Source organism: Lynx canadensis, chromosome A3, assembly GCF_007474595.2.
Source record: "Lynx canadensis isolate LIC74 chromosome A3, mLynCan4.pri.v2, whole genome shotgun sequence".
NCBI lineage: Eukaryota > Metazoa > Chordata > Mammalia > Carnivora > Felidae > Lynx > Lynx canadensis.
The window spans coordinates 34,281,227-34,299,031 of NC_044305.1; the positions used below are offsets into that span (position 1 = coordinate 34,281,227).

Genomic DNA, 17,805 nt, shown 5'->3' on the forward strand with positions numbered 1-17,805 from the left:
TTTCAATCTGCTTGCATCAAATCTGCTATTCTCTTATTGGCCCAAACAAATCACATGATCATATCCAGAGTCAATGTGAGAGGGCACTACAAAAGGGCATAGACATTGGAAGGTGTACAAACTGGGGCTTTTTAATACAATTAACCTACCATAGTCACAGTTAAACACCATGCTGTTTTTACCCTGCTCTCTAGACTGCTTCAATCGGATATTTCAGATTCCAAATGAATTGTGAAAATTCTATCAAATGTAGCCTTGTTGGTTTAGGAAGGTCATGAAAGAACAGGGGAAAAAATGTGAAAAGTGAAACTATGTTTATGATTACAGGCTGATCCTGGGGAAACACCATCAGAAGCTCCAAGTGAAGCCAGGACAACTCCAGCAGAAAACGGAGTGAATCACACTACATCCCTGGCACCCAAACCACCCTCCCAGGCTCCCCACAGCCAACCAGCTCCAGGTAAACACTCTGAAAAGAGAGCCTCCAGTTTATTGGTGACACTGAAGGAGATAGCACAATTTGGCTCCCTAGAGCATCAAGTGAGCACAGATGCATGGACTTAGGAGGATATGTGTATTGAATGAATGAATGAATGCCAAAAATGTATGATGAATGAATGAATGAATTTATTTATTTATGCCAAGAGACTCACGAGTGCTTATCTAGCTCTGACCATGACTTACAAAGCTACGACAAAGCATCACCCAGATTTCCATGTCTTTATTTATAACCCACGTGCTGGCAGGGTTTGTGAAGTGTTCTTCATGTACCTCCTAAACAGCTACGCTTTACAAGCATCTTCTTAGTTCTACCTCACCAATTAGGTCTCTGCCAAGAATTCCTTTCCTTCTTTCCTCAACTTATTTTTCAATGACCTTGGGTGTCAATCATGTGCTGAGCACTTTGCTCAGCTCTTCAAATGGATTGACTCATTTCACCCTTAGACTGGGGCTATAAGGGTAGATTCTGTCATTGTCCCCATTGGGCAGATGAAGAAACTAGGGTTTGTTTGTTTGTTTGTTTTTGAAACTGGTTTTGAAGAAGCACTTCCTGAAGGCCACATAGGTAGTAAAGAGTGAAGTCAGCAGGGCATAGCTCCCTGTGAACTCAGTTCTTGCTTTCAGCAACTCTGCTCCTTCCCAGAAGTCCACTCATGTCTCACTTCTTAGAAAAATCCTTTGATTTCAGTGCAGCTAACTTTGACCTTGATCTAAGACTGCATTAGGCAATTTTCTGTCATTTGTATGTCCTCTTTCTATCTATCTACCAATAGGTGGTAGGCTTCCCAGGATAGACTTCAATCTGATGCTTCTTTTGCACAGACCTGAGGAATATCACGTACTTAATAACTTTTTATTGAATGGGCTAATATGAAAGTAAATAAAAGGGAGAAGAATTTCTTTTTATGAAGGTATGGCTTCCCGTCTCCTTCCCTCCTTGTCCTACTACAGCATGGTAGTGATGAAATCCAGATCTTTTATTTGGGAGGGGAGGTGTATTTCTCATGGGGGAGAGTGAGATTTTAAAAAGAACAAATACTATGGAATTTGTATCAAATGCTCATGAACTGCGGCCTGTACTTTTAAGAAGTTTGTTGAGATCAAAAATGGTTGAGAAGATTTGATCATAAAGAGTGATATTTTCAAATGAAGATTTTTATATACCAAATACAAACATTTTGAGTACTTCTGGAATATAAATAAGTCATTGAAATGTGTGAGTAAATATAGTCTTATGCTTTGGAGAGTATAAGAAAATTTGGCATTTTAGCACTTGATTTTTTTAACTTGATATTTTGATATACTTTGACTTACAGAATCATTTTTAAAATGGAACAGAATGCATTGCAAAAATGGTCTCCTCTTCCCTAGTGTTAACATCTGTCAGAGTCATGGTGGCAGTTACCAGACCAGGATATTAATGTTGGCACAGTATTTGGAACTGAACTACAGACCTGGTTGGCACAGTACTTGGAACTGAACTTCACTCACTTCCTACAGATGTCTTTTTATTGTTACAGGTTCCAACTCAGAATCCCACATTGTATTTAATTGTCATGTCTCTTTCGGCTCCTTGAATCTATGACAGTCCCTTAATCTATCCTGTCTTTTATGACCTTGACACTTTTGAAGAGTACTGGTCAGTTATTTTGTAAAATATCCCTCAATTTGGGTTTGTCTGATGTTTTCTCATGATTAGAGTGAAGTTTTGCAATTTTGGCAAACATATCGCAGAAACAATGCTGTGCCCTTCTCCATGCATGATATCAGAGAAGCCTGATGTTAGTATTTCTCATCATCGGTGATGTGGGATCACTTGGTTAAGGTGGAGTCTGCCAGGTTTCTAAACTGAAATTTATGATTTCTCCTTTATAGATAATAGTCATCTTAGAGGAGATTCTTCAAGACTATGCAAATACCCTTTTTCTCCTTAAACTTTTGTCCAGTCATTCTGGTATCCACCAATGAATGGATTTTGCCTGCCACAATTATTGTTTTTAATGTTTATTTTTATTTTTGAGAGAGAGAGAGAGACAGAGCATAAGCAGGGGAGGGGAAGAAAGAGAGGGAGACACAGAATCCAAAGCAGGCTCAGGCTCAGAGCTGTCAGCACAGAGCCCAACACGGGGCTCAAACTCACAAACCGCGAGATCATGACCTGAGCCAAGTTGGACGCTTAGCTGACTGAGCCACCCAGGCACCTATTGCCTGCCACAGTTATTACTGCCTGCTGGTCAGCATTTGATTTTTCTTTTTAAGTAGGCTCCATGCTTGCACACCCAGGGGGAAGCCAAAGTGAGGCTTGAGCTCACAACCCTGAGATCAAGACCTAAACTGAGATAAAGAGTTGGATGCTTAACCAACTGCGCCACCCAGGCGTCCCAGCAGTTGATTTAAAAAAAAAAAAAAAACCACTTGCCATTCGTGATTTGGCCAAAAGGTGGCAATAGCATTGCTGAAATGGAGTTTGTTGACAGTTTTGCTTCAAAGTGGAAGGATGTCCTTTCAGTGTGTTTATGAAGCATATAAATTCACATTTACTTAGGTTTGCCTCAAAGTAACAAAATGAAGACTTTGTTTGGAATGTTGTGGGTTATTTATTTATTTGCAAATTATTTTCTCCTACATTTTGTTATTTATCCATAAAGAGATTTACACTCAAGAGTCAAACTTAATTGTTATATGGGAAGAATACAATTTAAAAGTTAAAGTTAAAGGGACTGTTTCTTTTTTTTTTTTCTTTATTTCAGGTTCTGTAAAGGCACCTGCCAAAACAGAAGATCTTATTCAGAGTGTTTTAACAGGTAAATGTCACCCTCTTCCCCCATGGAATTAGGCAGCTGAATATTATACAATATAAGTATTTAGAGAGAGAAGATTTCCCTTCATCTCTGAAAAATAACATCATATTTCTTCTCTAAAAACATCTACAGGTATGCAGTCCTAGCTAAAGCCACATTACACAATGTAATCATATCATCACAGAGAAGTAACTGTGTTTGGCAGATAGGACTCTATTGGTATAAAACTAATATATTTTCACAAGATAACTATTTTAGAATCAAAAGATAGTTTCATACTGTAAGTGTGACCCAATGAACAGGAATCCATGCCTTCCCAAAGTGCCGACAATAAGCCATATTTTATTTTATTTTATTTTATTTTAGGCCAGGAAAGATGTATATTTTATTTTATTTTATTTTTTAATATGAAATTTATTGTCAAATTGGTTTCCATATAACACCCAGTGCTCATCCCAACAGGCGCCCTCCTCAATGCCCATCACCCACTTTTCCCTCCTTCCCACCCCCCATCAACCCTCAGTTTATTCTCAGTTTTTAAGAGTCTCTTATGGTTTGGCTGCCTCCCTCTCTAACTTTTTTTTTTCCCTTCCCCTCCCCTTGGTTTTCTGTTAAGTTTATCAGGATCCACATAAGAGTGAAAACATATGGAATCTGTCCTTCTCTGTATGACTTATTTCAGTTAGCATAACACTCTCCAGTTCCATCCACGTTGCTACAAAAGGCCACATTTCATTCTTTCTCATTGCCAAGTAGTACTCCATTGTGTATATAAACCACAATTTCTTTATCCATTCATCAGTTGATGGACATTTGGGCTCTTTCCATAATTTGGCTATTGTTGAGAGTGCTGCTATAAACATTGGGGTACAAGTGCCCCTATGCATCAGCACTCCTGTATCCCTTGAGTAAATTCCTAGCAGTGCTATTGCTGGATCATAGGGTAGATCTATTTTTAATTTTTTGAGGAACCTCCACCCTGTTTTCCAGAGTAATAAGCTATATTTTAGAAATGCAAAATGTGAACTGTTTGCGATTACACAATATGGCGTGTTTAAGAACTATGATACAGTTAGGATAATTTATATTTCATTAGCTCCTTAAACTAGTGGGACTAAAATTGGTACATACTACACACAATGAGCAGCATATAGTAGAATCTTGGAAATGTTTACAATATGTGACCCAATAAACAGAAGAAATGCAAGCACATGTTCACCACAAGAAACTCTATGGGTAAGAGTCAAAAACTGTAAACACTCCAAATGTCCATAAACACTAGTACAGGTAAATAAATCATGGTACAGTCACAGAATAAAATGGGTACAGCTGTAGGGATAAATAAACTACGATCATACACAACATGGATAAAATTCACATGCATAAATAATGTTGAGGAAAAGAGGCCAGACACAAAAGAACACATTCTTTATAATTCCCACTACATAAACCTAAAAACAGGAAAAACTAATTTGTGTGTTAGAAACATGGATTTGAATTATACTTGGGAGGGCAGAGGGGATGCAGAAACCAAAAAGAGGATCTCCCAGGCACTGACAATGTTCTGATTTTGATCTGAGTGGTGGTTACTGAAGCATGTTCACTCTGTAAAAATGTATAAGGCTATGGATTTATGATTTAAGTATTTTATGTGTGTATTTATATTTCCCCCCCAAAATATGTAAACTATGCATAGAAAAACTACTTGAGGAATGTATTAAAACATGTTCCTAAAGATTTAATTCCATGGGAAACAATATGATGTTAACACATAAAACAAGAGACAGGAATGTAAATACAACATGGTTCCAGTGTTACTTAGAATACATAAGTGTGTAGACAAAAGGCAGTGGGTGTGTGCCAGTATGTTAGCAGTGATTATCTCTGGGTAGCTTGTTTCTTTGTGTAAATGGACACTACATCTATGCTTAAGAGCATATTCAAAGAATAGCCTTTCATCCACAGACAATAAAAAAAAAATTAGTACTTCCAGTGGAAATTTGTTTTTTTATCATAGGTTGGAACATTTCAAACCCTGTTGCTAAACTTGCTGTAACTGAAGTGCTCTATACCATTTTAATGAAGTCGGATATAATCTATCACCAAAAATGCAGCAATTCTTTAGGATTATAAATTCTTAATATAATAAGTTATTATGCAACCATAATGAGTCCATTTGGGCCTGAGGGAAACCATTAGATAAATGTACCTGATTCTCTTCCTGGCCTCTTTCTCAAAAGGAATCGAATGTCAGGAGAATAGACACATTATAAAAAAGGGGAGCATGTTTCAATTGCTTAATGACCTTAGCATTGAAGAACATAAATTATTATTCTGATTTTAGTGTTTATCCATTAGATAACTCATTTCTATTCAGGTCTGTTGTTTTTCGTGGCATATATTAATTCTGAATCTTTTGACAGTTCTAAATATTTATGATAACATATTTTTGTTCCTAGAAGCAGAAAATTCAAATGAAAGGATGGAAACATGTGAACTATGACTTAATTTGGGCCCAAATATATGATAATTCATTGAAGTTAAGACACCATCCATTTTAAGTCACCCTGCTATTCATGGATTGCTAAGAAAGAAAAACATCAACAAATTGTGACACTCCATCAATTATACAAAGCTTCTTAATTTCAGAAAGGTTAACATACTTTAAAGATGCATATTCTAGAATTGACTAAATATGTCAGTAAAATACAGAATGGTTTAAGGTCAAGCATTAATTGTTTCCTAAGCATTGGATTGAGATCAAGCCCCTTGTTGGGCTCCATGCTTACACCGCAGAGCCTGCTTAGGATTCTCTCTCTCACTCTCTCTGCCCCTCACCTGCTCACTTGCGCACTTTCTCTCTCCCAAAATAAATAAATAAACATTAAAAAAATATTATGTAGTAGTGTATGCTACCACTAATCCTTATAGAGCCTTTGGGTAAATCATATCAAGGGACTTTCCCCCTCTTTAAGTGCTTGTTACTGAAACACTTGTGATAAATCCAAACCTACAATGTGAATAGTGCCCCTTAGAGAGGGTGCTGTACAACCTGTATGATCATTTGTTAAGCCTCTACAAGCACACTTCCAGAAACTGTTAAATACTTTGTATGATTCTTTTATTTCATCATCATAACAACCCTAAAAATAGTGGAAATATTGAGGTCCTTGAAGCAGATCCTGTTGGTGCCCATCTAGGTTTCCTTTTAATCTGATGCACCCATGTCCAGCTGTGGTGAGTGTTGGCCATCAACAGCATATAGCTTCCCCTTCTCTTGGAAATTTCCCTCAGCTGAAAGGAAGACCTCTCTAGGAGGTTATGCCTCCCATCATTGACTTTCTCAAATATGCAAAAGGCTGACTTTCTTCCCTCAAAGTGAGATGCACTTTATAGTACTCTAGAGCGCCCCACCGGACAGGCAGAAGCTAGGCTCCAGCTAAGACCACACCATCCCTCTGCCCCTTCCTCTTCCTTGTCCACTGCACTCACTTCCTCCACCTGAGCCCTTCTCAGTAAATCACATACACCTGAATCCCCGCCACCCCCCCCATCTTGGGCTCTGTTTCTAGGGAACCCAAACTTTCAAAAAAAATTGTGAGTGAAGAGATTGGGTCTTTGAGTGTGTTTATCCACTAGATAACTTAATCGCAAAAGTTAGCAGTGACAGAGCCAGACTGGAACCAAGATACATTTGACATGCAAGCTCTGCTCATAAGCTCCAGTTGGCTGGGATCAAACAAATGTCGCTCAAGAGGCAGGTTGCTACCCCTCTTTACATCTGTGTTTGCAGTCATTCCACGTCTGTTCGCTCTTATACTCGTTTGTTGCAGAAGTGGAAGCACAGACTATCGAAGAGCTAAAGCAACAGAAACCATTTGTGAAACTTCAAAAGAAGCACTACAAAGAAATGAAAGACCTGGTGAAAAGACACCACAAGAAAACCACTGACCTTATCAAAGAACACACTACAAAATATAATGAAATTCAGAATGACTACTTGAGAAGGAGGGCAGCTTTGGAAAAGACAGCCAAAAAGGATAGTAAGAAAAAGTAAGTTGAATGAATTGTTTTATAGTATGAAGGGAAAGAGTCCGTTACATGGATTTTTGATGTTTTTACACCACATTTTGGATACACTGCAAGAATGAAAGCCACCTCAGCTCAGTTTTACTTGTGGACTGAATTTCTTTATTTGCCCACATCCTAACAGTAGATATGCAGGAATCCTTTCCTGGCTTTCTGGCCTGTGGGCCCAATACCTGTTGGCTGACTTCCCATAATATAGCTGTCAACCTGGCAGGTATGAAATTTTGCTGTGTTCTGTAACCTAGTTGAAGAGGTGACTTGTTATGGCAAAGAGAAGTCTCAACTACTGTTTGCTGGCCTCGTTGAAACCCACAACGCTTTGTACAGATAACCCTTGTGTTTGGGTCTAGAGGTCCTCCCAGCCCCGCATACCCAGACCTTGACCGGGAGAAGCATCTCTCACACATTCATTCAAACAACATTTATTGAGTGCCTACTGTGTGCCCTGGGGAGTCATGGGCAGTGAGCATGACCTACACAATTATCACCCATAAGTAGCTCACATGGCAATGCGGGGAACTGTGGGAACATGCAAGCCATTGTCATTGAGTTGAGTCTACTCCATCCTTTCTTTCACTTCCTTACAAAATAATCTTACCTTGATGCCAGGCTATAGAGAGATGTAAGAGGCAATTTCAGAGCCATATTGTGACATATGATTTAACATGTGCTTAACTTAAAGGCACAATCATAACCCAGTACCTGGGCTTTAAAAAGCAACAACATCACCATTTCGTAGAACGAGAGTGGTCTTAGAAGCTCTCAAGGTGAACTTCTGCCACTTCTTCAAGGAGGAAACCAAAAGCTAAAGACATTAACATTTACCCACAGGTACACAAAGAGTTCAGGCGAAGCTTGGCCTAAAACTTCTAAACTTTTGTTGTTGTGATATGTATGTGGTCCTTTGTTTATTCACCTATTTGTTTACTTAGAAGTCATCCAGAAAACTTCTAACAGAGTATTGAAGTAACTTACCAAAGAACACATATGTAAAAATCCTATGAAAATAGAAAAAGAAAAACAACACACACATACGTAGAGTGGCTAAGAGTTATCTGAACCTGTCCAATATGGAATATTCCAATAGTTGTCCAATATGGAAGTCACTAACCACATGTGGCTATTGAGCCCTTGAAAAGTAGCTCATTAAAAATCAAGGTGCTGTAAGCATAAATTACCAGATTTCAAAGACTTCATTTTTTTTAAAAAGAATATAAAATAGCTAATGTATTTCTATTGATTTCTATTGATTTTATTTTCATAACATGTTGAAATGATGATGTTTTAGATGTACTAGGCTATATAAAATATGTTGTTAAAATAAATTTCATTTCTTTTTACTTTTCAAGGTAGTCACTGAAAGTTTTAAATCACATATGTGGAAAAAATCGAATACATGGCCTGTGTTACATTTCTATTGGACAGTACCCACCATTTAATGTAATTTCTGTCCTTGAACACTGAATTTAGCTCTTAGCTTCTGAGAAAGGGAATATGGGTTAGATAATTCTCCTTATTGGAGTAAAGCAAACTTTCTTGTTATTCTAAGAGAGACAAACATTTTCCCTGTATCGAATTACAAAAGAATTCATCTCATGGTTCTTATACAGGCAATGTTAGGCAACAGGGGATAATGTTTTCAACCTTGTTCTTACAGCAGATGCAGAAACCCTGTTCCCTTGGTTATTTTTTTATACTTCTCCTCAAAAAACAAACAAAAATCCCTAAGCATCTAGTATCAAAAGATACATCAAGAGAAACTTTTCTTTAAGAGGCAAAGCCACTGAGGTCTTATTATGTCCATCTATCTCCTGTCACCTTTGATACGCATTAAAATCCTGAAAATACCTCAGAATAATAAATGGAAATAATGTCCATTAGATTAGTTTCTTATCCAAATATCCACTGTCTCAACTGAGGTTTCCACATCGTGGCAAGAGCAGATCATTCAAAGATAGTTTCTGTCCAGACACTGGCGTGCAATGATTGCATTGTTTTTAAAAACACAGATTTTGCTTTCCTCTGGATGTTTGTCCTTGGATAAGCTCCTCTGGACTCCCCCCATACTGTGTCCTTAGGCAAACTGTCTCACTGAACCTCAGTTTCCTCAAATGTAAGCTGGAGATAGTCATACCTACTTATTGGGTTACTATGAAAGCCAAAAGGAGAGAGTGCCTGGCGCGTGTAGAGTGGTCAATAAATGTTGACCCTGTTGCCTCTGCCACGGTGGGTGTAGTGATTGTGGCTGATCGAAGAAACACCTTTCTGTTCTGGCTACACTGACTTCCTGCTACAAAAGATAATAAATGTGTCTCATGTTCATGCCAAGATGGAGGTCACCCCACCAATGCTACGTATAGTGATATTGGCAAATAAACTTGTATTCCTGCCAGGATGGAGGGTCACAAATGTCATCCACTCTCTATGCTGCCATGCTATTCTGATGTATCAGGCTCCATGAGCCTTGTAGAGTGTTTATTCTCATTTGGCATTGCACATAAAAATACAAATAGAAACTTCTGAGGGAATTCTGCATCCCTTATTTGCCAAAATAGGATCCTAACCAACTGACTCTCCCTGTAATGCCATCAATGGTGACCTAAATCAAAGTGAAAGCAACAAGAATTAGTGCCAGCTGATTTAAGAAATGTCTACCTGTTCCACCTGGCCACAAGTGAAAAACATGGAGGCAGAATCTGATAGGCTAGATGTCTTAGATGGTTTAGTTTTCTTACTGCAGAAGTTTCCATATGAATGAAGAAAACAGACCTGCTCTTGGTAACCCATTCTCAACACTATTCTCCTTTTCTGTGTGTTCTAAAAAAAGTAAGAGCACAAAACTTGAAGGAATCACACCATATGTTTTAGCACAATAACAAGTCAGTGAGAATTGCTTTGATTTACTTCAGTATTACCCTTAAACTTCTCAGTATCTGTATAATTTTCTGACTATGAATAACTCAAAGAAAGTTACCCTGCAAGAGTAAGCACTCGATAAATATTTTTCCATGAACTCATGCATCCCCCTTTGTCTTGTAACCTAAGCATTTATAGGAAAGTGCCATTTTGGGTAGAAATATCCATGAAGCTGGTACATCCTCCAAAGAAAATTATTTTAATAATGCATCTTTGATATTAAAAGATGTCAAGAAACAGAACATGTCAGCTTGGGGTGGTGGAGGTGGGAGGGTCTGCTAGCATGTGGTGTCTGCACATGTTCTGTTTTCTACCCATATGACCCGGATGCAACATTTAGCATCTCTTCAACCTTCCTGACAGAGTCCAACTGATGTAAAGTCCACTCAAGTTGTTATAAGAGATAAACAACTGGGAATTACATTATATATGTCCTTTTTTAAAAAAAAATTAAAAGATAAAAGCCTTAAAAATCTTTATCAGACATTGTTTTTCCCAAGGGAGGATTATCATTCTCTCCACCACCACGATAGGACCCCCAGCCTCCTGGCTTTCCTTTTCTGCCGCTACCTGACATCTCACAAATGTCATCCACTCTCTGTGTTTGGAGACCCTCCTCTGCTAAGCTTGTCCTTGGGGTATCAGCCTCTATCTCAAGTATTTTATCAAAACATGTTTCCAAACACAGCACTCTATATAGGAGGAACGCTGGTGTACAAATTTCCCTCCACCTTGTTATGACCTGCATGTTTTGAGTCAAGCTCTGTGTCTCTGCAGATCAGAACCCAGCAGTCCTGACCATGGTTCATCAACAATTGAGCAAGATCTTGCTGCCCTAGATGCTGAAATGACCCAAAAGTTAATAGACTTGAAGGACAAACAACAGCAGCAGCTGCTTAATCTTCGACAAGAACAGTATTACAGTGAGAAATACCAGAAGCGAGAACATATTAAACTGGTAAGCCTGAGAAATATGATTGTAGAGCTGGAACCCTCTTTTCTATAGAAAATTCTTGATGCTCTTGGGTAACTTTAGAGAGATGGTGGCAGGTCTGACTGACACCTTCCTCTTGTTTCCTTAGCTAATAATCTTATCTTGATGCTAGGGTATAGACAGAAGTAAGATGCAGTTCTCAGATCCATATTGTGACATGTAATTTCATGCATGCTTAAAAGCACAATTGAAACTTACCACTTGAGTTTTAAAATATAACAAAATCATTTCTTAGAACTTGAAATTGCCTAAGGACACCTAGTGTCTACCACACTAATATTTTACAAGTTCCACTATTCTAGCACCTTTACCAAGCTCCTCTCTGTTCCCCAATGAGGCTTTGTTTTATTGTTTTTATTTTTACTAGCTTATTTTGGGGTTATAACAGTTTTGGGGGGAGAGTCGTTGAACTCTCATAAGGATTAAAAAAACACATATCTTGTTTCAAGAAAATTAAGAACATGCTGCAAATAAATGTTCACCTTTTTTTTTTTTTTTTTTTGGTGTCCCTGGGCCTTGGGAGCACTAAAAAAAAAGTATAGTCCTCTCTCCTACATTTAAGAGAGTCAGTTTCTACGTGACCAGTATGGGATGTTGTCTACCTAATTGCTGAGACTCCCTGTGAGAGGAAATGCCATAGTCTCTATTAGTGATCAGTTTTGTCCTCCAAAATGTTTTCTCACAGGTTGTGACATTCCCTCCACTGTTGTTGATGCTTTGACACGTAGTATGGTTATGATAAATATTTGGTGACAGATTAAATGAATCAAACAACAAAGTAGCCTTTAACAAAAGCTTATTCCCCAAATAAAACAAATAAGTAAGCTAATAGAAATTAGTGTAGCCAGAGTTTGTATGTGTTTGTCTGAGCTGTCTGTTTCTTTGCCGAGAGCCTGTCCATGTAAGAGAATTCTGGGGCTGTTTCTGCTTTGGAGATCAGTGGCTGGTTTAGCCATTGGTGGATGGTTTGGCCATCCCTATGTAATAGGTGATTCAGTGTAATGCTGTTGACCTAGCACTGGTTCCACAATGATAATATGCAAACAAGCAGGTCAGAATCACATTGGAGCTTATCGAACATCAGATTCCACTTGGCCAATTATTCTCAACTTCGGCATGCATCAGAACGACCTGGAAGCCTTAAAACACAGGTTGTTGGTCTTTGCTCCAAATTTCCAATTCATCCAGCCTCCTGTAGGGCTGGTGATGCTGATGCTTCAGGTCCCAGGACCACACTTTGAGGACCCCTGCTTCATTCCTAAATGTGAGGCTTGAGGATTTTAACAAGTTCTACTCGATTTTGGTGGGCCACCTTGTTTGTGAACTACTAAAATAGGATCTAAGCCATGAAAGTATAGTAGGACAGGGATAAGGTTTGGTGTAAGGAAGGGGTTGCCTGTCAGGCCAGAGAAAGTCAAAGTAAATCTTAGTGAGAGATAATGGCTTTGAGACCTCACTATAACCACACCATCTGATTTTCTCCAGCCTTATCCCAGAAAATAATAACAACAATAAAAATTAAAATAGCAACCATGTATTGAGCATTCACCATGGGGGCCATATCCTGTTCTAAGCCATTTGCAGAAATTGTTTGATTTAATCCTTACAACAACAACCACTAGAGTTTGGTACTACTGTCGGCTTATTTTGCAAAAAAAACAAAAAACAAACAAAAAAAAACACAGAGAAATTCAGTGACTTTCCCAAGATTCTACAATTAGAAAGTGGTGAAGTCGGGCTCTGAACCTTGGTCCTCTGACTCTAGAGCCCCTGCCTTGTAACTATTGTGCAGATACCTCTGCTAATTCAGATTTTAAGCCAAGCTTATCATAATGACCTCAGGTCTCCCGGGCATGCACAGCCAACTCCTTCATCACAGTGACTAGGATGCAGTACGGTCTCTCCCTCTCTTTTCAACAACTTTATTTCATATGCCTTGAAATTCATTTCATTAAAGTGTATACTCCTGGGCGCCTGAGTGGCTCAGTGAGATAAGCATCTGACTCGGTTTCAGCTCAAATCATGATCTCATGGTTTGTGGGGTCGAGCCCTGCCTGAAGCTCTGCAGTAGCAGTGTGGAGCCTGCTTGAGATTCTTTCTCTCTCTCCCTCACTCTCTGCCCCTCCCCTGCTTGCTCTCCATCCCTCTGTCTCGCAAAATAAATAAATAAGCATTTATAAGTAAATACAATAAAAATAAAGTATATACTCCAATGGCCTTTAATATATTCATAGATATATACAACCGTCAGCACAATTTGAGAACATTTTTATCACCTCACAAAGAAACTCTCATTCATTTATTCATTCATTCAACAAATATTTAGTAGATACCTACTCAGTAAATATTATAAAACAGAAGAGGATAAAAATGACAACAACCCTAGCCTTTATGGAGATTACATTCTAGAAGAGGGATCAAACCATGAACAAAATAAGTTGGTAACAGATATAGTATGTCAGGTGGTGCTAAGGGTTTAGGAGAAAAATCAATGAAAAATGGGGAAACAGGGAATGGAGATGGAGGGAAGGATGAGGAGCATGCCTTGAAATTTTAAATTGAGTAACCAGGGAAGGACTCGCTGAGAGGCAGCACCTGAGTTAGGAGTGAAGGACTGACCCCTGTAAACACATGGGACAGGATTTTCCTGGGCAGAAGGATTAGCAAATGCAAGGATTCTGGGTCAGGGATGGGCCTGTCTGCTGGGGGACCAGCAGGGTGGCTCGGTCTGAGGATGACTATAGGGTCTTGGGTCAGAGATGGGACTTTTGGTGTTAGGGACAGATCTTGTAGGGTTGTGGGCCTCTGTATGGCCTCTGAGTTTCACTTAGAGTGTAGTTGACATGACTGGAGGGGTTTGAGTGGAGGAGTGACATGATATGAAGTAACCTTTACATGGACCACTCTTCTAGTACCTGGTGAAGAGTAGGGACCCAGGAAAGGGCCATCCCAAGCACAGTTCAGATGAATGGTAGTCCAAGGGGTTAGAAGTCCTGGGGTCCTCTGGCAGATGACTGCAGTTGACAAACAGGGTGAATATAACTCTGAGGACTAGGCAATCCAGCCATAATCATCTGGAGTTTCCCCAGAGTTCCAGCCCCTGTCAAGATTCCATTCCCCAAGGAGAGAGACACGGCAGAGTAAAAGGGAAACCCAATACTCATGGAAGAGTCCCAAAACAAGAATTAAGAGTGTGGATGAAAACAGAAACCCAGACATACCAGAAAAGCTTTCAGGGAGTAGGTGACTGTACAAATGAGTGCAGAAATCAGAGAGAAGTGCAGCACAAACTCATCACAGGAGAAACACCTGAGCAGGAGGGACCATATCAAATCCCACTAGAGGAGGACACAGAGAGCTAGCTGCTCAAAAGATTTTCTCCCAGATGAGATGGTTGGCTGGGAACCAGGGAAGACCAAGCTGAGCTTATAGGTAGAAAAATCCCACCTGAGGAGACACAGAGCAGGAGAGGTAGTGGAAATCCCACTGTGGGTGGCAATCCCACAACATGTGCTTCAACTCCCTTTGCCCTAAGAAGCAATGAGTGTGTCCATAATAAGAATTTTGAAGAGTTTTCAAAAAAAATCTACATATGTGTCCAAGACAGTCTGGCCCTTTCAGGCCAAATATACTAAAAAAAACTCACCCCTTCTCCTTTGTGACTGTGGGTCTGGGTTTCAGATAAAGTCCTGATGCCTTTGAACAAAACCCGTATCCTTTTGTTAAGAAGGCTAAGGCCCAAACACCTAGGATTTAGAACCACATGAAGTTTACTTTATGGCCATTTGGGGGTATCCACAATTTATACTCCATGCCTTGAGCTGGCGTGTATCAGCTTCAATTGTTTCTTTCTTTCTTCATTTTCTACCACTCCAATTGTTTCAACCAGAAATTGTTCTGCCAGGAAATCTCTTGACCGAGAAGCACCCAGAAGTGCCAGTTCTATCTTTGGTTATGAACAGGCCTCTCAAGCTAAATTAGACAAACGGAAGTGTAATTAAAAAGCAAGTAGGCCCCAGGTAAAAAGGACTATTTGGGTGATGAGGAAAATTAAACAGGATATTTCATCTCCCAAAATTGCTTTGGGAATCAAATACAGATGTGTTTAGGTTAAGGATTATACATTTCAAATGCCAGCATCCACAGTTCAAGGATCAAGAAAGAAACCATTACATCAATAAACTCCCTGCCAAATGACCATTAAAAACTTAATATTTGCAAAGCACTCTGATAGACCCTGGAGATGGAGATGAAGAAGATGTGGTCATCATACACATTCAGAGAGCAGGTACCACAAACAGTTACAATAGCATACGATAAATGAAATAATAAAGGTATCAGCAAGTTGATACGAAACCCCAGATGTGGGAACAATTCACATAACTCCATAAATTGATAAATACCAACAATATTTTTGAGGTCACTATTCACAGGAGGTGTAAAATGCACACCAAACTTCATAGACTCAATAGTTTCAAAGAAATTTTTATACCTGTCCAAAGAAGAATCTTTATCCTTAAAACTCTGTATCCAAATAGCTCTGCAGCCTGGTTACCCAAGTGTGGTTCCAAATCACCTGGGATCTTGCCTGTTAGACAAGCAGTGTCTCATGCCCCACCCCAGACATGCTAGATCACAATTTGCATTTTAATAGGTGTCCCAGGTGACTTGTTACACATTCAAATTAAAGAAGCTGGGTTCTAGAGCTGTGGATCCTTATCTTTGCTCAAAATGTGTTTTGGAATAAGGCTAAAGTTCCCTTTGGTTGAAATGGGAAATACAGCATGTGCTCCATTATTCATGGCTTGATCCTCAAGCTGGATGGAGATACCTATTGGTGCCAAAAGCACAGGGCCTGTGGAAATCACTCATGTGATTTCCTGCCTATATTGGCAACAGAAGAAAACAGTTACTTCCGTGTAGAGGTGAGTGAAAATAAAGATATAAATTCCCCAACCCCATTCAAGTTCTTGCACTCCCTGAAATCTCTCCATAGATACTGTGAGGATCTGTGAACCCTAGCTGGGGACCCCTGTTCCAACTATAGGATTGGGGAATCTGCTCTAATTTAATTGTTTTTTCATCAGCAGCCATTGGTTGACCCTGAGTTTGGTCATACCATTAGGGTTAGGTTTTCATTTTAAAAGTGACTTTGGTAAGTGATAGAAAGTCTTAGGGAGTCTTTCTGGGGACTCTTGATCACTGTCAGTAATGAGACCTAGCATCACATTCAAGCAGAAAAACCGCCTAGTGAGAGGAGATTACATGGTGATGTTGCCGGGGTCACTTCTCAACTGCAATGGTACCTAGCCTGCCATTTAGTCTTCTCTGTTTTCCTTCTTTCTCATGGCTTCAAGAAAAGATTTCTTCATTTTCTCTCACAGTCACCACACTCTTTATCCTCTGTAGAGGCTTGTTTTGCTTTGCTTTGCTTTGCTTCTCATATTTTAGGTCTCCCAAATGTACCAGTCCCATTCATTTCTCCCTTCCTTCACATCAACCTTAATGGCTGGTATTCTTCTTTTACATAGTCCCGCTTATCTCACCAGCAATCATTTATAGGACCCAAACCAACATTAGTATCCATCCACCTGAGTTCCCCAAGTCCCTGCTGATCCCAGAGACTGAAAGATGTGTTTCATGGTAAAAGCTGTGGGTGAATACTGACCAGCTACTAATGGATGGCCCATCAGGATGTGAGTAGTGATGAATGAGGGTCTAGAGTCAAATGTCATTTCTGGCCACTGCTCTTGCACTGAGTAACTGTGTGATGACTCTGAATTTCCATTTTCTCATCTATCAAATGGAAATAAGAATAATCTTCACTTCATAAAACTATAGGAGGAATAATAAGATAATGTCCACAAATCATGGCTATTAATGAAATAAAATAATACATGAATTGACTAGGAAATCTTGACTTCTATTATAAATGTGTATTGCTATTTTTGACATCTTGCTACAGATTGATAGAGATCATTGTCTTCCTTTTGATGATTTCTATGAGCACCATTTGATGTTGCAGCCTCTGCAGAAGCCAACCTTGAATTTTCTCCCTTCTATGGCCGGCCAGCTAAAGTATATGGGCCAGGAGTAATTACAGTGTCAGGAAGAAAGTAACTCTACTGAGTCGTGGTAGTGTTATCTGTCTTCCTCCAATATTCTGACTCTAACATGGGATTATTTTTCTTAATAAATAAATAACTTTCCTAAAAACTTTACATTTTCCACCTAATAGGAAATTACAAATAAATAAAGACTTTAGTAATGAAATAAAGAATGAAAGAATTGTCAAAATTTGTTCTTATTTGTAAAATTTTTTGATCATCATTGAGTAACCCTAGTAGAGTGAGGTTGTTCTTCTCATATATTTACATATGTGTGTGTGTATATATATATATATATATACACACACACACGTGTATATATGTACATATATATGTATAAATTATCTTTATGTTAAATTCCATTTCTGTAATTATGCACATACATGAGTATATTTCC

At 39.0% G+C, this 17,805-nt stretch overlaps 1 protein-coding gene across 3 annotated transcripts in view; it reads left to right on the forward strand.

Annotated features, from left to right (window-relative positions):
• Window positions 1-17,805, forward strand: part of PLCB1 (phospholipase C beta 1) — a 702,980-nt gene that overhangs the window by 585,755 nt on the left and 99,420 nt on the right. For 2 of the 3 annotated variants that reach the window (XM_030310080.1, XM_030310081.1), the window contains exons 24-27: window positions 328-460; window positions 3,252-3,305; window positions 7,136-7,355; window positions 11,085-11,265. In XM_030310080.1, coding sequence (XP_030165940.1) covers window positions 328-460; window positions 3,252-3,305; window positions 7,136-7,355; window positions 11,085-11,265 — 588 coding nt within the window. Of the gene's footprint in view, window positions 1-327; window positions 461-3,251; window positions 3,306-7,135; window positions 7,360-11,084; window positions 11,266-17,805 lie in introns of those variants that run through there. The other variant, XM_030310083.1, reaches the window with a different exon arrangement.